The 18,157-nt window shown below is 41.5% G+C and overlaps 1 protein-coding gene across 9 annotated transcripts in view; it reads left to right on the forward strand.

Moving 5' to 3' along the window:
* LOC120624897 (talin-1) overlaps positions 1–18,157 on the forward strand; it is an 86,547-nt gene that overhangs the window by 46,961 nt on the left and 21,429 nt on the right. For all 9 annotated transcript variants that reach the window (XM_039891670.1, XM_039891671.1, XM_039891668.1 and 6 more), the window contains 27 exons: positions 31–150; positions 249–359; positions 979–1,068; positions 1,512–1,649; positions 1,842–1,960; positions 2,058–2,202; positions 2,698–2,894; positions 3,475–3,604; positions 3,807–3,931; positions 4,376–4,541; positions 4,748–4,840; positions 5,426–5,500; positions 5,587–5,749; positions 5,968–6,095; positions 6,486–6,617; positions 6,943–7,128; positions 7,819–7,973; positions 8,457–8,600; positions 8,686–8,819; positions 9,264–9,376; positions 9,604–9,923; positions 13,396–13,498; positions 13,660–13,790; positions 14,371–14,503; positions 15,443–15,566; positions 16,125–16,289; positions 16,953–17,137. In XM_039891670.1, the coding sequence (XP_039747604.1) occupies positions 31–150; positions 249–359; positions 979–1,068; positions 1,512–1,649; positions 1,842–1,960; positions 2,058–2,202; positions 2,698–2,894; positions 3,475–3,604; positions 3,807–3,931; positions 4,376–4,541; positions 4,748–4,840; positions 5,426–5,500; positions 5,587–5,749; positions 5,968–6,095; positions 6,486–6,617; positions 6,943–7,128; positions 7,819–7,973; positions 8,457–8,600; positions 8,686–8,819; positions 9,264–9,376; positions 9,604–9,923; positions 13,396–13,498; positions 13,660–13,790; positions 14,371–14,503; positions 15,443–15,566; positions 16,125–16,289; positions 16,953–17,137 (3,825 nt within the window). The remainder of the gene's footprint in view (positions 1–30; positions 151–248; positions 360–978; positions 1,069–1,511; positions 1,650–1,841; positions 1,961–2,057; positions 2,203–2,697; positions 2,895–3,474; positions 3,605–3,806; positions 3,932–4,375; positions 4,542–4,747; positions 4,841–5,425; positions 5,501–5,586; positions 5,750–5,967; positions 6,096–6,485; positions 6,618–6,942; positions 7,129–7,818; positions 7,974–8,456; positions 8,601–8,685; positions 8,820–9,263; positions 9,377–9,603; positions 9,924–13,395; positions 13,499–13,659; positions 13,791–14,370; positions 14,504–15,442; positions 15,567–16,124; positions 16,290–16,952; positions 17,138–18,157) is intronic.

Below are 18,157 nucleotides of genomic sequence, written 5' to 3' on the forward strand. Positions count from 1 at the left end.
TATTTGTTAATATTAAAAATCTTGTTTTAGACGGAAGCAGAAAAGCAACCATCTGAATCTCAACGCAAACTTTTGGCTGCAGCCAAGCTATTGGCAGATGCAACCGCAAGAATGGTGGAAGCGGCCAGACTGTGCGCATCGCAGCCGCAGGTACAGTTTACCGTAAAGTTGTAGTTATTATCCGAGATGCGAGAAAAAAAAATCGAGTTACGTTTCCATGACCAACAGTAATGGTTTATTTCCCATAGGACCGTGATAAGCAAGAAGCATTACGTCGCGCGGCCGAAGAGCTGCGTTTCATCACGGTAGACTATGCGCAAGGACAGGACATTGTGGGCACACAACTGGCCAGATTATCCGTAAGTACACCAAATACAAGTTACACTCAAAATACAGTTTTTTCCCGGGTAGGCTTTGCTGTTTGCTCTTGATGATAAAATAAAAGTTAGTCTTGGAAATGATCTAAGCTTATAAGTGTGTAACAACGAACCAGGAACCAACTTGGCAGTACAGCCTTTCAAATTCAAAGTTATTTTATTTCAAGTAGGCTTACTTTATAAACAATTTTGAAAAACCAAGCCTGTTAATTGTGACTACTTGCGGTTCAGACATTTACATTTGATTATTTAAATAACAATTCGTCCGCGTACTTTTGCACTGGTAATTATTCGCAACTATACTTAGATTTAATAAAAAAAAATATTATAAAGCATGAAAATAAATTTGAACTGAGCTAAACAATGAACAAAAACACATACATGCTACCAATAACACATTAAAATATAAGTCATTTCTACTGCTTCTAACTTTGTAATTAGCAATCCCATTAATGGAATATCACTATTCCAGGCGGGGTGGCTTGACGTGCCAGGTGGGGTTCAGATGGAGGATTCTGTACCCTACCCATACGCAATACCCATGTGTTCAATCTCGATACATGAACCATCTGATTGATGTGTTTTTACCAATGTTTGACAGGAAAGTGCGCGCCAAGCTGCTTCCAGCGCCACCCAACTGATCACATCTGCGCAGAACGCGACCCAGTACAACACGAATAAGTATTCACAGGTTGGTTATAATGGCTCTTTTTGGACACTTCATGGATTTTTATATCTGAGCTGTTAGTGGGCCTAGTATGGAGTACTCTGCTAGGTGTAATAGCCTTTTTTGTCAAAGGAAAAAATAACAGATACCCGACTTCCTTGGAAGAAATCAGGCTAAAATTCCATCGGTGAACGTTGATGTTGGGAGGGTATGTAATGTTTAAATTCATTTCTACTAAGTTATTGCATACAGCTAAATAATACTTTGAACACAAAAATGTGAAAAACCACACAGATGTGTTCCAAATGATCTTTTTTATATGTTAAAAAATAACTTTGGCGAAAGCTGTAGTATAGAGATGGAATCTTAAATTTATCAGTTAGTATACAGATGTTTATTACGATCTAGAAATGTATATATATTTTAGCCTATTAGTTTTCAAATTTTTAGTGTCCATTTTCTTCCAGGAAACTCTTTTATCGGAATGCGAAGTGCTAAATGAGCAAATACCGCGCATGGCACAAGCGGCCAGGACTGCGCAGGCCAGGCCCGCCGATCCGGCAGCTAACTTAGACCTCATCACCGCGTCCGAAACCTTCCTACAGGTTAGTACTAGGCCAGTTTACAGGTGTAATCTTACTGTACTCTGACTGACATCTTAAAGAGATAGAGAAAGAGATTTTAGGTATTTAACTAAATTTAAACTAACTTGAATAGCAGACAGGTATTTTAGTGTCATAGATCGAGGTTTAGATCTGTTGATTTGCTCTGTTGATTGTAGTGTCCGTTCGTTACAGCCGAGCGGGCACGTGGTGCAGGCGGCCCGCGGCGTGCTCCCCACCGTCAATGACGTCACAGCGGCCAAGCAGCTGGCGGACACCACGCACCAGTTCACCACCAGCTGCGCGGATTTGAGGTAACCTCGTCAGTTTCACTGATCTCCACAAACTTTTTCGTTGAACCGCTGAAATTTGTGATTACAAATCTGAAGTGTCACTGCTCCTTGCCAATAGGTCTGCTGTGAGTCGCGCAAGAGTATCATGCAAGGGTGTGGAGTTAGATGCAGCAGCAGAAATCATCAAGAGCCTTCAAGCTGAGTTGGATGAAGTGGAACAGGCTGCCAGAGACCTGGAGTTGCGCCCACTGCCGGGACAGACGGTAATCTAATCATTATTTTTTCGACACTCTTGACGTATCGACGACCTTGAAGTGGCGTTCTTTCATATACATAGCTTATATTACAAGCAAGCAATAGCTTATATTACAAACGTTATGCCAAGAAAAAATAGGAATATAAGTCTTAAAACAAGGTGCATAAGTACCGCTATACTTTGGTTAGTTTACTCAAAAGGCTCTTAAGATTGTTATGCTAACACCTCTTATATTAAAGATACGGTCTCCAAGACGAGGCGAAGCGTTTCTTATAAGTTACAATAATATCTTACTTTCCTTTTTATAATCTCTTCTCTTTACAAGAATTGTTGCATAATGGCTAAAGTGGCAATGTGTTTATCTCTATCTAATAGTGGTGTAGCCACTAGACTATCTATATATATATATATATATATTTTCGGAAGGATCGAGTTCGATCATGACCTCCTCATTCTGAGGGCAGAGCCGGCAGTGGGTTGTTGATGTTGCTTGTGCCACCAGGCGGAGTGGGCATCAGCGCGCCTCCAGAGCGCCTGCCGCAGTGCGGCGTCGGCGACGGCCCAGCTGGTCAGCAGCGCGCGGCGCCGCGAGAGCCCCGGCTGCTCCCGCGCCGCCGCCGACCTGGCGTCCGCGCTGAGGGACTTCGCCCCGCCACTGCGAGCCACAGTGGCGACTGCGCCACAGCAGTACCAGCGGAGGTGAGTCCGGCTCCTGGGTGCTCCTGCTATCCTGGTACCTTAACCCTTAGAACAGCTATCAGATTCTTACATTATACGTTACCGACTAGCTCTTTAGTTCTCTTAACCTCCTGAAATACTTTACCGTCAACTTCATCCTTCAACTGAACAGATTCTCATGTCATTGTTACTCATTCACCTTCTTAGATCTTACATGTCCCGTCTGTGAACTACTGCAGTGTAAAAACCAAAGTTTCCCTAAATATTTAAACATCCTGAAGATTTCAACTAAATAAATATTCTAGCTTAAAAAAAGACTCGAGTGCGTTCGCACTCGATGCGTTTCAGTCAGCATGCTATATATGCTCACTTAGCCGTTAGAGAACTCGACACACCTTTGTAAAGTTTCCTTTGTTAAAGTGCACTAGATATTATCTCAATGATTGAATCAATGTTTGGGGGCACTGGCCCCTAAGATACGGGATTTCCTAGTTTAGGGGTTAGAATTCCAAAGATTTGTTGTACTGAATTTATCTAATAAATATATTTTTCTATTTCTATTTCTTATCATTTCAGTAATTTGATATTATGTTGTCGGCAGGGTGATCAAGTCGGGTCGTCAAGTGTTATACTCATCGTTGACCCTGGTGGAGACTGTTAAGCATCAGCTGGCAAGCTCGGAAGAACCCGATACATCCAGAATCATGAGCCTAGCCAAGAATATCAGCGAGGTAAGGATATAATCATTACATACTGCTCTGATATGCCACTAATTGTTGATCTGGAAATAATCTTTGTAACCTACAATACGAATACACTAAAATCATTTTGGATATTCTGTACAGAGGTACAGAGCTACGCGTATCGAGAACTACTCTTCTGTAATTTGAATGTTTGTTAATGGTACCGTGAATTTTATAATTTTGTCTCCAGGGCATGGAAGAAGCGATAGGAGCTGTTCCATCTTACGCAGAATTGGACACTGCCATCGAAAACATTGGCCAAACTCTAGATATATTGGACATGGGTGAATTCCCACACACTGACAAGAGCTATGGGTGAGACACGTTACTGTCATAAATTATCAATAATGCGGTATGCCTGTATCACTTAACTGTTTTATGGCTTCATATCCTGCGGTTGCAGGGGTGGAAATGCGGTTGTGCAAAACAATCGTATTTGACCAAAGATTTGTTAAACCATAGTTTCATTTTACAAACAGCTAACTGGACTGGTATTTTTGACATTAGTTCTGAGAAATTCCTGAGGCAATTAATTCCTTATCGTGTTCGACATGTCAACGCTAGAGCTCACCAACGCTTATGTCAAGCTTGCCGCGTTTCGAACCCGTGTTTCTCGTTTCATCAAGTACGGTCTTTTATTCTACGTAGTATTTTATTTCGTCTATTGTTATATTCAGTTAAAAATGATTGAAATGCGTAAAAAAACAAACAAATCTCGTAGATCTAGAATCTCGAGATCATTTAATTTACTCTGCACAGTGAGCTGCAAACGGAGTTAAACTCGGCGGCAGTGGTGCTCAGCAACGCGTCGTCGCACGTGGTGAACAGCGTGGATACGGAAAAGCTGCCCGCGTCCGCCGCAGACTTCCAGGCCTCGTTTGAGCGGCTGGTCACCGTTTGTCTAGAGATGGCCGGACATGCTGAGGTACTGACATCATATCTCTCCTTTTAGGTACATTTAAAGTAGTCTTCGTATTTCGATCCCACTTCTGATAGTAAAGTTTTGTGAAACAATATCTGACGCCTATTTAAATCTCATGTATATTCCAAATTATTGTGCGATGCTAAGTCTACATATACTTTCTTCATTGTTTATCATAGACACCCTTAAATACTGCTTCTATCCAACAGGAAACCGAAAGTCGCACACAAATGGTCAGCTCCCTGAAGACCGTCACAGTTAACTCGTCCAAATTGTTGAGCACCGCCAAATCTGTCAGTCAGGTGAGTGCCAAGAATATCATCATCATGAATCATTGCCCACTTGTAGAGTAGTGGTCAGTTTTATTGGTCTTTTGTAGTGAGTTTTAGTTAGTTTGCCATGGTTTTGTGCAGCTGTCTTAATCTACGCCAACGCCCTATGAGCAAAAAGTGCTTAAATTCGAAAACACTTTTCTCTTTTTTTTTTTGAGATATTCACAACATTTGGTAATAAACAATTTGTCATTGCTAAGGTTTTAAACCTACGATGCATCAAATGTGTATATAATAAAGGTTGAAGTTTCGAAGCACTTGGATTTTATGCAATAATATAAATAAATTATTTTCAAATAACTATTTCTAAATTGCCATCCGCCAGCTTGCCATCGAACCAAATCTGTACAAACTTTTCTCCTTTCTTTTTTTTTTTAATTCATGTTAAAATTCATGTTAATATCACTTAAAAAGATCGTAATGAAACCTGTATGCCTGAGAGTTCTCCATAATATTGTCAAGGGCGTGTGAGATCACCAATCGCCAAATCCTTCTCATATTGAGAGGCGATCCGTATCCTATAATGATGATGTTTATGAATGATTTGACATACAGGACCTGACTCGTCCGAACGCTAAGAACCAACTCGCAGCTGCGGCCCGCGCGGTCACCGAGAGTATCAACCACTTGGTAAGCTAGTAATTCAATAGATATCAGCCGCCATTTGTCTATTTGATTCTAAAATGTAGAGACTTACAAGCGGCGCTCCCCCGCAGGTGGACGTGTGCACGGAGGCGGCGCCGGGCCAGAAGGAATGCGCCGCTGCCATCCGCAACATGGAGAGCAGCCGGCCGCTGCTGTCGGCGCCCACGCAGCCGATCAGCGAGCTGGGCTACTTCGCCTGCCTCGACGCCGTGGTGGACCAGAGCAAACTGTTGAGTGAGTCATTTTTGAACCCAGACACAAACCCGAAATGTTTACGACCCCTGCCGTTGGTGTTTGTCGGTGATTAAACCAAATCATGATTGGAATTTAAAGTGTATTGATTAAAGTTGATTTTCAACCGACTTCCTTCGAAGAGAAGAAAGATTATCAATTCGGTTGTTTTTTTTATGCGCAAAGTTTATACATGTATTTTAAATGTATGGTCGTTCCAGGCGAGGGAATGTCGGGCATGGCGAGTGCTGTGAAAAAGTCTGAAACAGATAAGTTTTCACGCAGCGTTGCCACGGTCGCCACCGCCGTGCAGGGGTTGGTGGAATGCACTGCCCAGGCCGCTTACTTGGTATGTATGGGTAGTATTTAAATCTATTGAATTGATATAAAAAAAAATTACGAGTTGCACTCCGCGACTGCCGATACAAGTGAACACTTATTTGGCGCGTTAGACAATTTTTAGATGGGTACAAGGGTTATGAATTTCATTTTAATCTATGAATTGTATTTTATTAATTTTTAGATACTTTAAAATACCTTTAATATTCTTTTAGGAATTATCGTTAAAAATTTCGGCAGCCCCTTGTATCATTATATTTATCATTAAAATAATTTCAAACTAAAATATGAACTATAGGTTAACAATATTTGTCAATTATCATGACGATGTTTAAATAATATAAATAAGTAAACTTGTACATTGCTGACCGTCGCCACCAACGCATGTTGGCTTGCGCAGGTGGCGGTGTCGGACGAGACCAGCGTGGCGGGGCGGGCGGGCTTGGTGGACCAGGCGCAGTTCGCGCGCGCCGCCGCCGCCATCGAGCACGCGTGCCGCACGCTGTGCGACCCCAACACCGACCAGCACCAGGTACGTGCCACCGACGCCCTCGCCTCCAGTGAATGGGTGAATATACTTTTTCTCAAACATGCTAGGAAATTTGAGATAAATCGAATTTGCCACCAAATTGTACCCTCTCGCTCTATGTTTTCTCTTTGGTGTACAATAAATGAGCATTTATTTATTCGTTCGTGGCCGTACTGGCCGAATACATGCGAGCGGCGGCCGGCAAAAGTTGCATGAAAAATCATATCTTCAGCCAAATAAATAACATTATATTTAAATGTTCTCTGGACTGGCCCGGTGGAAGGCTTCGGCCGCGGCTGGCCGGTCCAGTGAGAGCCCGGATGCGCAGGTGCTGTCGGCGGCCACGGTGGTGGCCAAGCACACGAGCGCGCTGTGCAACGCGTGCCGCGGCGCGTCGGGGCGCTGCGCCGAGCCGCAGAGCAAGCGCCACTTCGTGCAGGCCGCCAAGGACGTGGCCAACTGCACCGCCGCGCTCGTCAAGGAGATCAAGGCGCTCGACGCCGACTACTGCGACGTGAGTGGCCCGCCTCCGCGCACTGTACTGCTCTGGCGTTACAGGATTAAACTCTTGACAACAAATGTATCTTACGCCTTATTCTACGTCTGTAGAAAAAACGACACACACATTTCAAGTTTTATTATAACGCATTATCTAGTTAAATAAAATTTATTTAAATATCAAAATTAAAGATATGGGCAATATACAGAAAATTCAATTTGGAATACTAATAGACTCATTGTCGGACAAACAAGTTCACTCAACATTAAAATTTGAGATTTTTGTACAATTGAATCAATTATATAGCCGGAGTAAGCCCGCAGACAATTAAAAGTGTACACTGTCAAACCTTATAACTTCAGGGTGTCGGTTTTTTGTGACGGTGACGGTTAAGGCATCGTAAAAACTACCTCTCATAACTTTTAACCTAACGCGCCAAAAGAAGTATAAATTCAAAAATTCTTGTCTAACAGCTTTTGCTTGAAGTGAGTTTAGATTGATAACATTACATCTGTTAATGATGCGTAAATGCAAATTTTCTCCCTTCGTAACGTTCCATTCTCCTCTATGATAGATATATTCCTTCGGAAACTTGCCATCATATTTAAAAACTTTATCAGTTGTTAACTAGTTACCAAACTTGCAAGAAGTAGTTACTGCATCGGGCAGCATGCCCATGTTTTTCACCCATTTTTATCCCTGCAGGCGAACCGTGCCCGCTGCGCCGCAGCCACCGGCCCTCTTCAGGAAGCGGTCAGAAGTTTGCGACAGTTTGCCGACAGCCCAGAGTTCGCGGCCGTGCCTGCCAAAATATCCCCACAGGCTAGAGATAACCAGGAGGCGATCCTACATTGCGGCAGGTAAATATCATTATCCTGCACTTTCTCCATCGCACAACATGTTTTTTCATGTGCACAGGATGGTAGGGATTTTATTAAGTCATTAATCATCATATGATTTTGTTAGTATTTTCAATTCAATTAAAGTTCTTGTGCATCTTTATTAAATCAATTATTATGTTATATACCTTTCTTCATCTCAGGGTGTCGAAAGCAGTTCAATCAATCTACTGAAAGTTTATTTTTATATCCCAAATGATAACATCCTTTTCATGTCTCCTCTTTCTCTGTATACATGAGCCTAGTATTTTTATTAGTACTTTTTATTTTACTGAAGTTTCAGGAAATAAATAATTAATATTATTATTATTTTAAATGTAGTGGAAGAGCCGGAGTCTTCTGAAGCATACTACTCTTAAAAGAAGGCTTCAGCGATATATTGATACCACATTGCTTGTTACCGAAATAAACTTTTTTTGTAATATTATCCCTCTCGTCGCACAGGAACATAATCACGGAATCGTGCGCGATGGTGGAGGCCGCGCGCGCGCTGGCCCTGAGCGGCACCGAGCGCGCGCACTGGCACGCGCTGGCGCACCACAGCAAGGCCGTCTCGGACACCATCAAGTCACTGGTCGCCAACATACGGTGCGTAGCGCCGCGTCATGCGAACAGGGCACGGCCGGTTTATTTAAATCCATAAATAAAATAAGCGAATGTTTTTCTAATCTAGGGAGAAGGCGCCAGGCCAGCGCGAGTGCGGCGCGGCGCTGGAAGCCCTAAACAAACAGCTTCGGGAACTGGACCAAGTGGCCTTGCAGGCGGTCGGACAGGAGCTCCCGCCCCGGCAGGCCAACACGCTGCAAGGTGTGTGCTCTATACTTGAAGTGTACATTTCTTTCGACGCGCTGAGCATTTTTAGTGGGAACACAAAAAATGGTCACCGAACACTTTCTATGAGTATATGTCTACTTTTTGCCTAAACAAAAATCGTGAAACTTGCGACTATATCATTGCACGCTACCCATGAGCTATATGTAAACGGCTTTTTACTAATTCTTTCGGAACTAGTTTTCCTGGGATGAATATGTACCAAGTCTTTCAACTAACTTTATGTCAAAATTCAAGTTGAACGTGAAGAACAAACAAACACACTTTCGCATTTATATTATTAGGTAGGATCATAAACCGGCTTACAAAAGGTAAACGTGTAGCATTCAGTTAAAAAAAAAATTAAAGATTTTGTATTTGAATGCGCCAATTTCCTTTGTGCAATGAAAGGATTTCCATTGACTTCTTATTGTTGGTCAGGTTACTCGGAGCAAATGGAAAACAGCGCCGCGGAAATGGTGGAGAGACTGGAACCATTGCGCGTGGCCGCTCGCAGCGAGGCGGAGAACCTGGGCCACGCCGTGGTGAACCTGGTGAGCTTGTACTATTCTTAGATCTTCTGAACTACGCAACAGATTTTAATGCGGTTAGAGTTATTCAAGAGAAAAGGGCTAAAAAATTCAAAGATTTGAAATGTTATGAACATAGAAGAAACAACTTACAATACCAAAAAAGTTCAGAGCTACTTATTTTCCGGGCTGCTTTCGAGACAAACTCACTCCATTGAAGGAACGGTCGTTAACCTTCATACTGTGCTCAGATATCATACGCCGAGCCGCTCGTGCACGGCGCGGCGGGCGCGGCGTCCAACATGACGGACTCGCAGGCGCAGGCCGCGCTGCTGCAGCACAGCAGGACTGTGCTGGAGACGCTCAGCCTGCTGCTGCACGCCGCCAAGCAGGCCGCGGGGAACCCCCGCGCCACTACGGCCCACGCCGAGGTGGACGCTCAGGCGACGCTCGCCCGCTCCGCGCTCAGCGAACTGAGCGCACACACCCGCGAGCTCAGCACTCAGCGCGGAGCCGTCGGGCCTCTGCTGGACAGCGTCGCTAGAGCCGTGGCCCGTCTGACTGAGCATAGGTAAGTCGTCACCCATACATGTCGCGTAACATCAGAAGTGGGATGCACCCAGGATATAAGAGATGACCGCTATGGCCCCTTTTGGGCTTTTCCCAAAAATATTTAATAGGGTACAGAAAAACTAAAACGGGCTTAACGCCGGTTCTTAGATCGATGTAATGTTATTAAAGGCCTCCAGATTGAGATTTTCTGATTGATTGATTAACTTAAGGCGTTCGTTAATCGTTTAAGGCTGCCAACCTTTATTTTAACAGCTTGGAAGGTCTTAGGTCTATACCCCTTTCACCTATAAGTGAGGTCAGCAATGTAATTAATGATGAAGTAGATCGCGACGCGTCGGTGTTTAAGCCTTAATATTAATAAACTGCACTTAACTAACAGAAGCTCGCTAACAGTCTACCGTCTAAATATATCCTGTGGCCTCAGTAACGCTCGCTTAAGGACATCACGAGAGTGTGTACGTATAAGCTACATGTGCCATTCATTCGGAGCTGCGGGTGTTTGTAACTCATGATCAACTATGTTTCACGAGACCTTGATTTAGATTCCTGGAGTTGGGGTTTTCTGGCTCGAAATTCTTGTACCAACAGAAATCGGCGTTGCAAGCAGCTATATTCGAAATCAAAGTCGTGGAATTTTAACAGATTTGTCGATAAAAATATTAAAAAGTTCGTAAAATCATAACTACTGGAATTTACAACTTCTTTTGGTGTCAATATCATATTTTTACAAGCTTTTATTGTAATTTTAACGTATATACGTTCGTTTGCTTAGGCCAAATCGTGCAACTCTAATTTATACCAGTTATGTAGAATTTTACGTAGAATTTTACATACAAGAATCATTTAGAAGATTATATTTTATGGTAGTGACTATAATTCGATTTCCAATTTGGCGGACATCCTCATGAGATGGGTATAAATTTTTTTTTTAATAATTAATTTCTTTGCGTAAAATCGGCTAATCATTAAAAATAAATATTATACAAAAACAAGACTAAGAAAGTTGTGCATTCCTATATAGATATGGTTAAAAGGACCCGCCCCTAATATAAGTATATTTGGATGAGATTCACTTTTAAAACCCTGAATAAACACGTCAGTTTATTGATCAGCCTAGTCTGAAGACGTTGGCACGGCGCCAGCGCGCGGCGTCTCTCAAAGCGATGACCTAAGCGGTCGGTTCTAATATAGATTTATGAACGCTGATGCATATTATCAATTGAATGTCAAGTCTATACTTGCGGGGTGACCACGAATCTTTTTCGAAGAAACTGCAGTTTCTTTCTGTGCGTCGTATAAGCCGCTTGTCGCCTCAACCATCTTAACTGATACAAATCCAAAAGAGACAATTTATGTATACAAACTTTGATGTTATTTGCGTAAAGAAGATATCAACCACTGAAACACTTCTCTTGAATTGATTTACCAAATAAAACAAACGCTTATAAAATACCAACCGTTAATATAAAATCACCGAAAAAACCTCGGTTTGTCCTCGGTAAATGGTTATGTTCATAAGCATATAAACTAAGTTTTAGTTTCAGTGTTCTTTTTGGATATCAAAGTTGGCATACGGACAATCCATCCGCGTTAAGCTTCTGATAAGTTTCCCTTTACAACCTTCATTTGTAACTTAACAATATACCCCAACACACCGCGACGCATAGCCACTCTGGTATTTCGATGCGCGAAAGAAAAATTTTGTCCTCTACCTTTCTTACGTACCTATCGGTTGGTTGCTACTAGCCATAGGTCCAGAATTTTATGACACCTGATAATAAAAATAAAAGCTTACCTTTGGCCTCACCCGCATTGAAGCATGATGGTGAAGCTAAGCTCTATATCTCTCCTACGATATGAATTAGGCTGATGATGACATCAGAGCACTATGATCCAACCAGTCCGAAAATTGCTTGTGCTGTGCTGCGTCAGATATTACAAAGTGCTAATTGTAAACAAATCGCGCCTTACTCAACAATCTATTTTCACTTCTTAACCTCGGAAGTGGTTTAACTAGCTGTGCGAAGTTCGTGGTAATTATATCGGGTACGTTTCACTGCGCATTTTCGTTTTGAAAACGCACCTTTAGCAACATTTGCCCATAAAACAATTAATTGTTTTTGCTCTCCTGTCTACAAGCAGCCATCTTGCCCTTATGTGTCAGCACAAATTGTCTACTTCAAACTTTAAGTGAGACTTGTGGCATTCCTTTTGTCATATATTTTACGACCGACCGCATGTTTGACGTTCTCCCTCCTTAGATATGAATAATGAGAAACAGTACGGTTTGTTTAATGGTGTCAGCAGTCAGTCAGTCAGTCTTTCACTTTTACTCGCACAATATTAAAAGTTAAAATTTTCTATTTCTTCATTTGTAAATAGCGTATCTAATTTGATATTTCTATCCCGGAATAGCACCAGGGTAAAGTCGCCGTTTTACCTATGCACGGTTTTTCTATTAAACCGATCTTAGCAAATATTTCAAAAAGGAATTCATACCGCAAAAAGTAACAGTTAACGCGGCGAAGACGAAGTCGTTGTATATATGTATATTTTGCTAAAAACCTCACAGGTTATTTCGTTTGTCGAGGAATGTAGAAAATTAAGTTTATTGGTTTTATTTAGAAGCAAAGTAACTCTTGCCACTATCCAATGTAAAATATCACTTTGAAAAATGAAGTATCCCAATTAGTTCAGTGACCTCATTATATTAGTGTACGTTGGGCACGGACGCGGCGTGCCCGCATTACGACGCGAGCGCAGTTCGCGAGAGCGCGCGAATCGTGTCAGTGTCAAGCATGGATAAACTGTTTGTATTTTATGTTTATGTTTATTATTTATATTGAACAATCAAAATTATTGGAGTTTGTGCGTAAATAAAGGTTTTTTATTTAATCTGGAAAACTGCGGATGCTTTTGCCCATTAATGTTACTGGCTTAATAATATTATCAATAGTTTGCGGAGTGTTTATGTAGCAGTTGATGAAACGTTGAGTGTTTTTAACCGATAGATGTTCTTAATTTAAAATTCAATCAAATCTGTAATAATCTATGAAGGGTTGATACATTTTTAAATAATTATTTGCTATTATTTCACGGTGTAACAAAACAACTATTTTTATAGAAATAGTGACAAGCTTTATTCCTAAAAGAGCATGCCAGAAAGCTCAATTATGCCAACATTATGTCTTTCAGTGATGCCCAAGATATTTTTTACCCTCAAAAGTTATAAATATTGCAACTACTGTACTAATAAAGTCCAATTATTGCGAACAGATAAATAGAAAACATTGTATAACTAATCACCAGTTTACAACGTTTATTACTCAGGCCGGAAATGTAAAAGTGAGGTTGGTTTGTCCTTCTTTCATGTGGTGCGACATGTGGTTTAACTTTTATAACATAAGTTGGAATTCGCAGAGGCCGGATTTTTTGATGATACGAAATTATAGTGTTGGTTTTTCCGTCAGAATGTCGCTGATCGGCGCCTACGATGAGACGGACTCGTTCGTGGATTACCAGACCAGAATGGTGGGTGCTGCGAAGGAGATCGCGAGACTTGCTACTGATATGGTAAGATATTTCTTTACTGGTATAAGAACTGTAGGAAGTGGAAGGGTGGTGACAACTGTATTCTGAACTGCATCACTCCTTGATTGCATGCGAGCAACTATATGATCGAAGGTCCCGGAGTTTGGTGACTATTTAGCCTTGAAATGTCCAATGTATTGCAGACGGCCAAAGCGGCCACCGAGCCGGCGCGCCTGGTGGAGGTGGGCAGCGACATGTGCGGCAAGTACGAGCGCCTGGCCGCCGACAGCGTGGGCGCCTCCGCCACCACGCCCAACGCCGACATCGCCAACAGGTAGCCCGGGTTCATGCACTTTGGTGACCGTCGATAGAAGGGACAACTCATGGGAAGGCTCATGGGAAGTGTGCGGTGACGATGACGCGAGTTTCGCGCTTTTTTTACACCCAAAAGTGCTCAACGCGCCTATAGAAGTTTTTTTACTTCAATTTTTCAGAACCGGTAGGATTTGAACCTGCGTCTCTCTGGCAATCATGGCCTGAGTGCTTTACCAACTAAGCTACAGTTCTCGTCGATGCCGAAATTAATATATTATGCCTTTTTATCAGTCATAGCCACCACCACAAATTGGTGAAATGCATACTCTCCCTCAATGGGGTTTTCAAAGAAAGGGCTATACTAGTAGCACATTTTATTGGAGGTAGGGGTATTTTCCATCTAAATATATATACTAATATTATAACGAGGATAGATTTTTTTTATTTGTTTGTAAACATTAAGCACCGATAGTACTGAACCGATTTGAACTGAACTGTCACAAAGTAACAAGGTTTGAGAGTTTAATTGCAATAATGTACACCAAAGTAGCAAACAGATAGGTTTGGAAACGTATTCTCTAGACAAATGGTTGTTGCAGAATCCGCCTGGCCGCGGTGGAGCTGGGCGAGGCGGTGTCGGAGCTGGTGCGCGCGGGCGGCCACTGCCGCCTGTCCGCCATCGCGCAGAACCAGAAGGCCGTGGCCGACTCGGCGAGGAGAGTCAATGAAAAGGTAGGAGCTTCTGGAACTTAGCTTAATTTTCATAATCATTAACCGTTTGTCGGCCTCCCCTCAGATACAGAAGGGCTTAGACACAGAATTAAGAACATACAGAACCCTCAATCCCTGTGCCAGGGGTTGAACTCAGCCCTGAGGGCCGGGCCCGGGAGGCCAAAATTCAAAAATCATTTATTTCAAGTAGGCATAGTTAATAAGAGTTGAGACGTCAAGTCAGTTTGTTTGTAGGGTACCACCGGTTCCGAAAACAGATTCCACTGAGAAGAGCCGGCCAAAAAACTCAGCAGATTGCTCTTTTCCAACATAATTTTATAGTTTAACAATCTTTAGAATCTTGTGAGACACGAGAGCGGAACCTGCTTTCAAGCAGCCTTGTTAAGAAATTCATCAAACGTGTAGTAACCATATATATTGTTTAAACTTAGGTAAAGGTGGATCTAATGTGACCTTAGATTTCATGTTATAAAAGCCAAACCCATCTCCACAAAAGATCAAATCACATTTTTTTGCTAAATATGGTACAGTTTTGCTAACACAATTTGTTTGTTTTGTTTTTTAATGCTCACACTCTGCCATAGGAATATGGCGTAGTTGTAATAATATTTATTACAATTTATAATAATTTATTAAAATTACTGAATAAAATTTATTACTAATTATTTCATTAAAATTATGTACGATTTTATAAAAAATAGAATTGAAATAACAAATTTGAATGTCAGATTTCTTTACTTTTTAAGCTTATCTAGTCAGTCGAGTCGATTGTTCATATCGATATTTTGTTTAAAATTACTAGTGTTTTGTTTTATAAAGATTATATTATCATAAATGTATTGCGAAGCTACTATGAGTACACCTATTTCTTTAAATTTGGGCCGAACCCTACCTACTAGTGTATCGCTTCTAGACATGAGTGCAAATGCATATCCGCAGGTGGTGAGCGTGCTGAGCGCGCTGCAGGCGGGGTCGCGCGGCACGCAGGCGTGCATCGACGCGGCCGCCACCATCGCCACCATCCTTGGCGACCTGGACACCACCATCCTGTTCGCCAGCGCCGGTGAGTGGAAGATCCTCAAGGATCCCTCGCCACGGTCTAACTCACCACCTGGTGACTGGGTTACGGGAACGCACACGACCACAGCCCAGTCAGCGAGTGCGTTGAGCCTATCCCAACTTAGGGTAGCCATGAATGAGCATATTAATGTATATTAAAGGTATCGTAATTACTGAATATGGCTAACTAAAATACTTAGTGAGCTTATCTATTGAAGCGACTATAAATATTTTAATTTTCCCACTTTTAGCAAATTATTTTTTTATTTTTACTAAATAATTCCTGTTATGTTTAGTTAATTTTTCAAACATTTTTAAGTATTACGGTATCTTATTGTATCTTTCGTTCGATTTATAATATACCTTATTCACTAGCAGATACCAGCGTCCTTGTCTGCTGTAATTTCTGATATCGCGTGTGGTTTAGAAAACTTTCTGCGGAGCCGTATCTAGAAAGCTAAAGGCAAAGCTATTAAATATTTGAACACGGCATGCGAAAAATTTAACCATGAAGTAGAGAGAACCGCTTTATTTCCTGAAACTAAACAAATCTCTTCCCTAGGTACCCTTCAATCTGACAAGGAAGGCGATACGTTCTCCAACCATCGCGAGAACATCCTCAAGACGGCCAAAACTCTGGTCGAAGACACCAAGACCCTCGTGGGAGGAGCTGCGGGCAGCCAGGAACAGCTGGCGGCTGCTGCTCAAAGTGCTGTATCAACAATCGGTAAGTGCGCAAGAACGTCGTCTCGTTGATGCCTTGAAATTTGCGTAAATGTAAATTAGCCATCCCGTAATACACTTTCACATACTTTCCTTTCTTTACTAATCTACCAATTTTTCTGCACCTTGCCACGATTGAAATGAACATTTCAACTAAAACACAACTCTTCGGGTGACAGTTTGATAAATTACCTGGACGAATATGGTCTCGAAATAAGCCTCCAAGAGGTAGCTCAAAAGGTTTATCTTGGTACTACGTTACCGACAAAGAACAGTCACCAAGCAACTTTGTGGTTTATTTATTTATTTTATTTATTTATGCACTTTATTTGTACACCACAAAAATAAAAAAAAATCACACAACAAGGGATAAAAGTAGGATACAAAAGACGGCCTTATCGTTTGGTAGCGATCTCTTCCAGGCAACCTTAGGATTAGGAAAACCAAATGGTGTAGTACATAGCCGCGTAGAAACTGATTAGGCCTTTGGGCTCTGCCAGACCACATCAGGTGAGGCTTGATGAAGTCAACAGCTAGATTGCAGTATAAACAAAATTGTGATTTTCACATCACGCTACATTTTTTACGTGACAGTAAAAAGAGGTGATCGGTTTTGAGCTTACTTTAGATAAGAACAAATGTTGACGTGCATCTTTATTGTCCCCAGTGCAACTATGCGAAGTAGTCAAAAATGGTGCAACCTCACTGAGCGGTGCAGAACCGCAAGTATTAGTCCTGCATGCGGCCAGAGACGCGGCCGCGGCCTTGAGAGACCTGGCCGCTGCCACTGCCGCGGCGAGTGGCAAAAGCGTTGCACATCCGGATATGCACGCGCTCAAACACGCTGCCAAGGTAAGCAAATCTCATCTTCAACATCTCTGAGACCACATTCTTCCACTTGAAAATTTATTTAATCCAGACCATATACAATACTGAAAGACGCCTTTATAAAAACACTAGCCAATTATACTCGTTCCTAGGAACTCACTACCTTCGTTTAAGGTAGCATTATTTATATTATTAACCCGCTTGTTTCAGAATTATAATCCTTATTTTAGGCATTTCGTTGTATGTCTTATAAAACTGTCTTTTTTTTTATAAGTCTTCCATAAGCGATAGTAAATTGATGTTTTTCTGATACTTATGATATGATAGGATATATCATTTCGAACGACATACCAATGTCAGCGACAAGACGTTAAGTTCCATGGCGAGAAAAATTATGTTTATTGTCAACTTTAAGCTTGGATATTCTTGCCCAAAACAAATTCAAGGGGGTATTTGTAAGCAAACCTATAGCCAACTGATTCCAGTTGTCGAATAACTGGATTGATAGTCCTCTATTCGATGCGAATCGTGAAGCTAATCGAGGGGCATTCCAGTGCACGGACAGTATGTTATGACAAGTTAAAGCTTACTATTCTAACCAAATGGTAAGTGACAAAGCAGTCTTTAATAAACGCTCGCTAACTTAGAAGGGGTTTAGCAGTTAAATCAACACATATCGCCAATAGTTTTGTACCATGCCAGGAGTGTAGTAGCTATAAGACCAAAGGTGATATTGGATAGGTATTAGATCAATTACTGTGTAAGATCATTTCCTATTGAGATCATAATATAAATATAATATCTTATACTTCACGTCCTAATATAGTAAAGGTAAGTGGCGTAATTAACTAGAAAACTGAGTGTTTACTAAATCTTTTTGTCGGGATGAGTGGGGCTAAAAAGATAACCTATATTTTAAATACTTTTGAAATAAAACCTTAATTTTGCAGCCACTAAATTTTGTAAATATTATATTTGTCAATTTAAATGTGCCTTAAATTACTTTCGTTAATATTTGAAACAAGGTTTTGTTTTGTGTGTCCG

The sequence above is a fragment of the Pararge aegeria genome, chromosome 7, assembly GCF_905163445.1.
Source record: "Pararge aegeria chromosome 7, ilParAegt1.1, whole genome shotgun sequence".
Taxonomy (NCBI): domain Eukaryota; kingdom Metazoa; phylum Arthropoda; class Insecta; order Lepidoptera; family Nymphalidae; genus Pararge; species Pararge aegeria.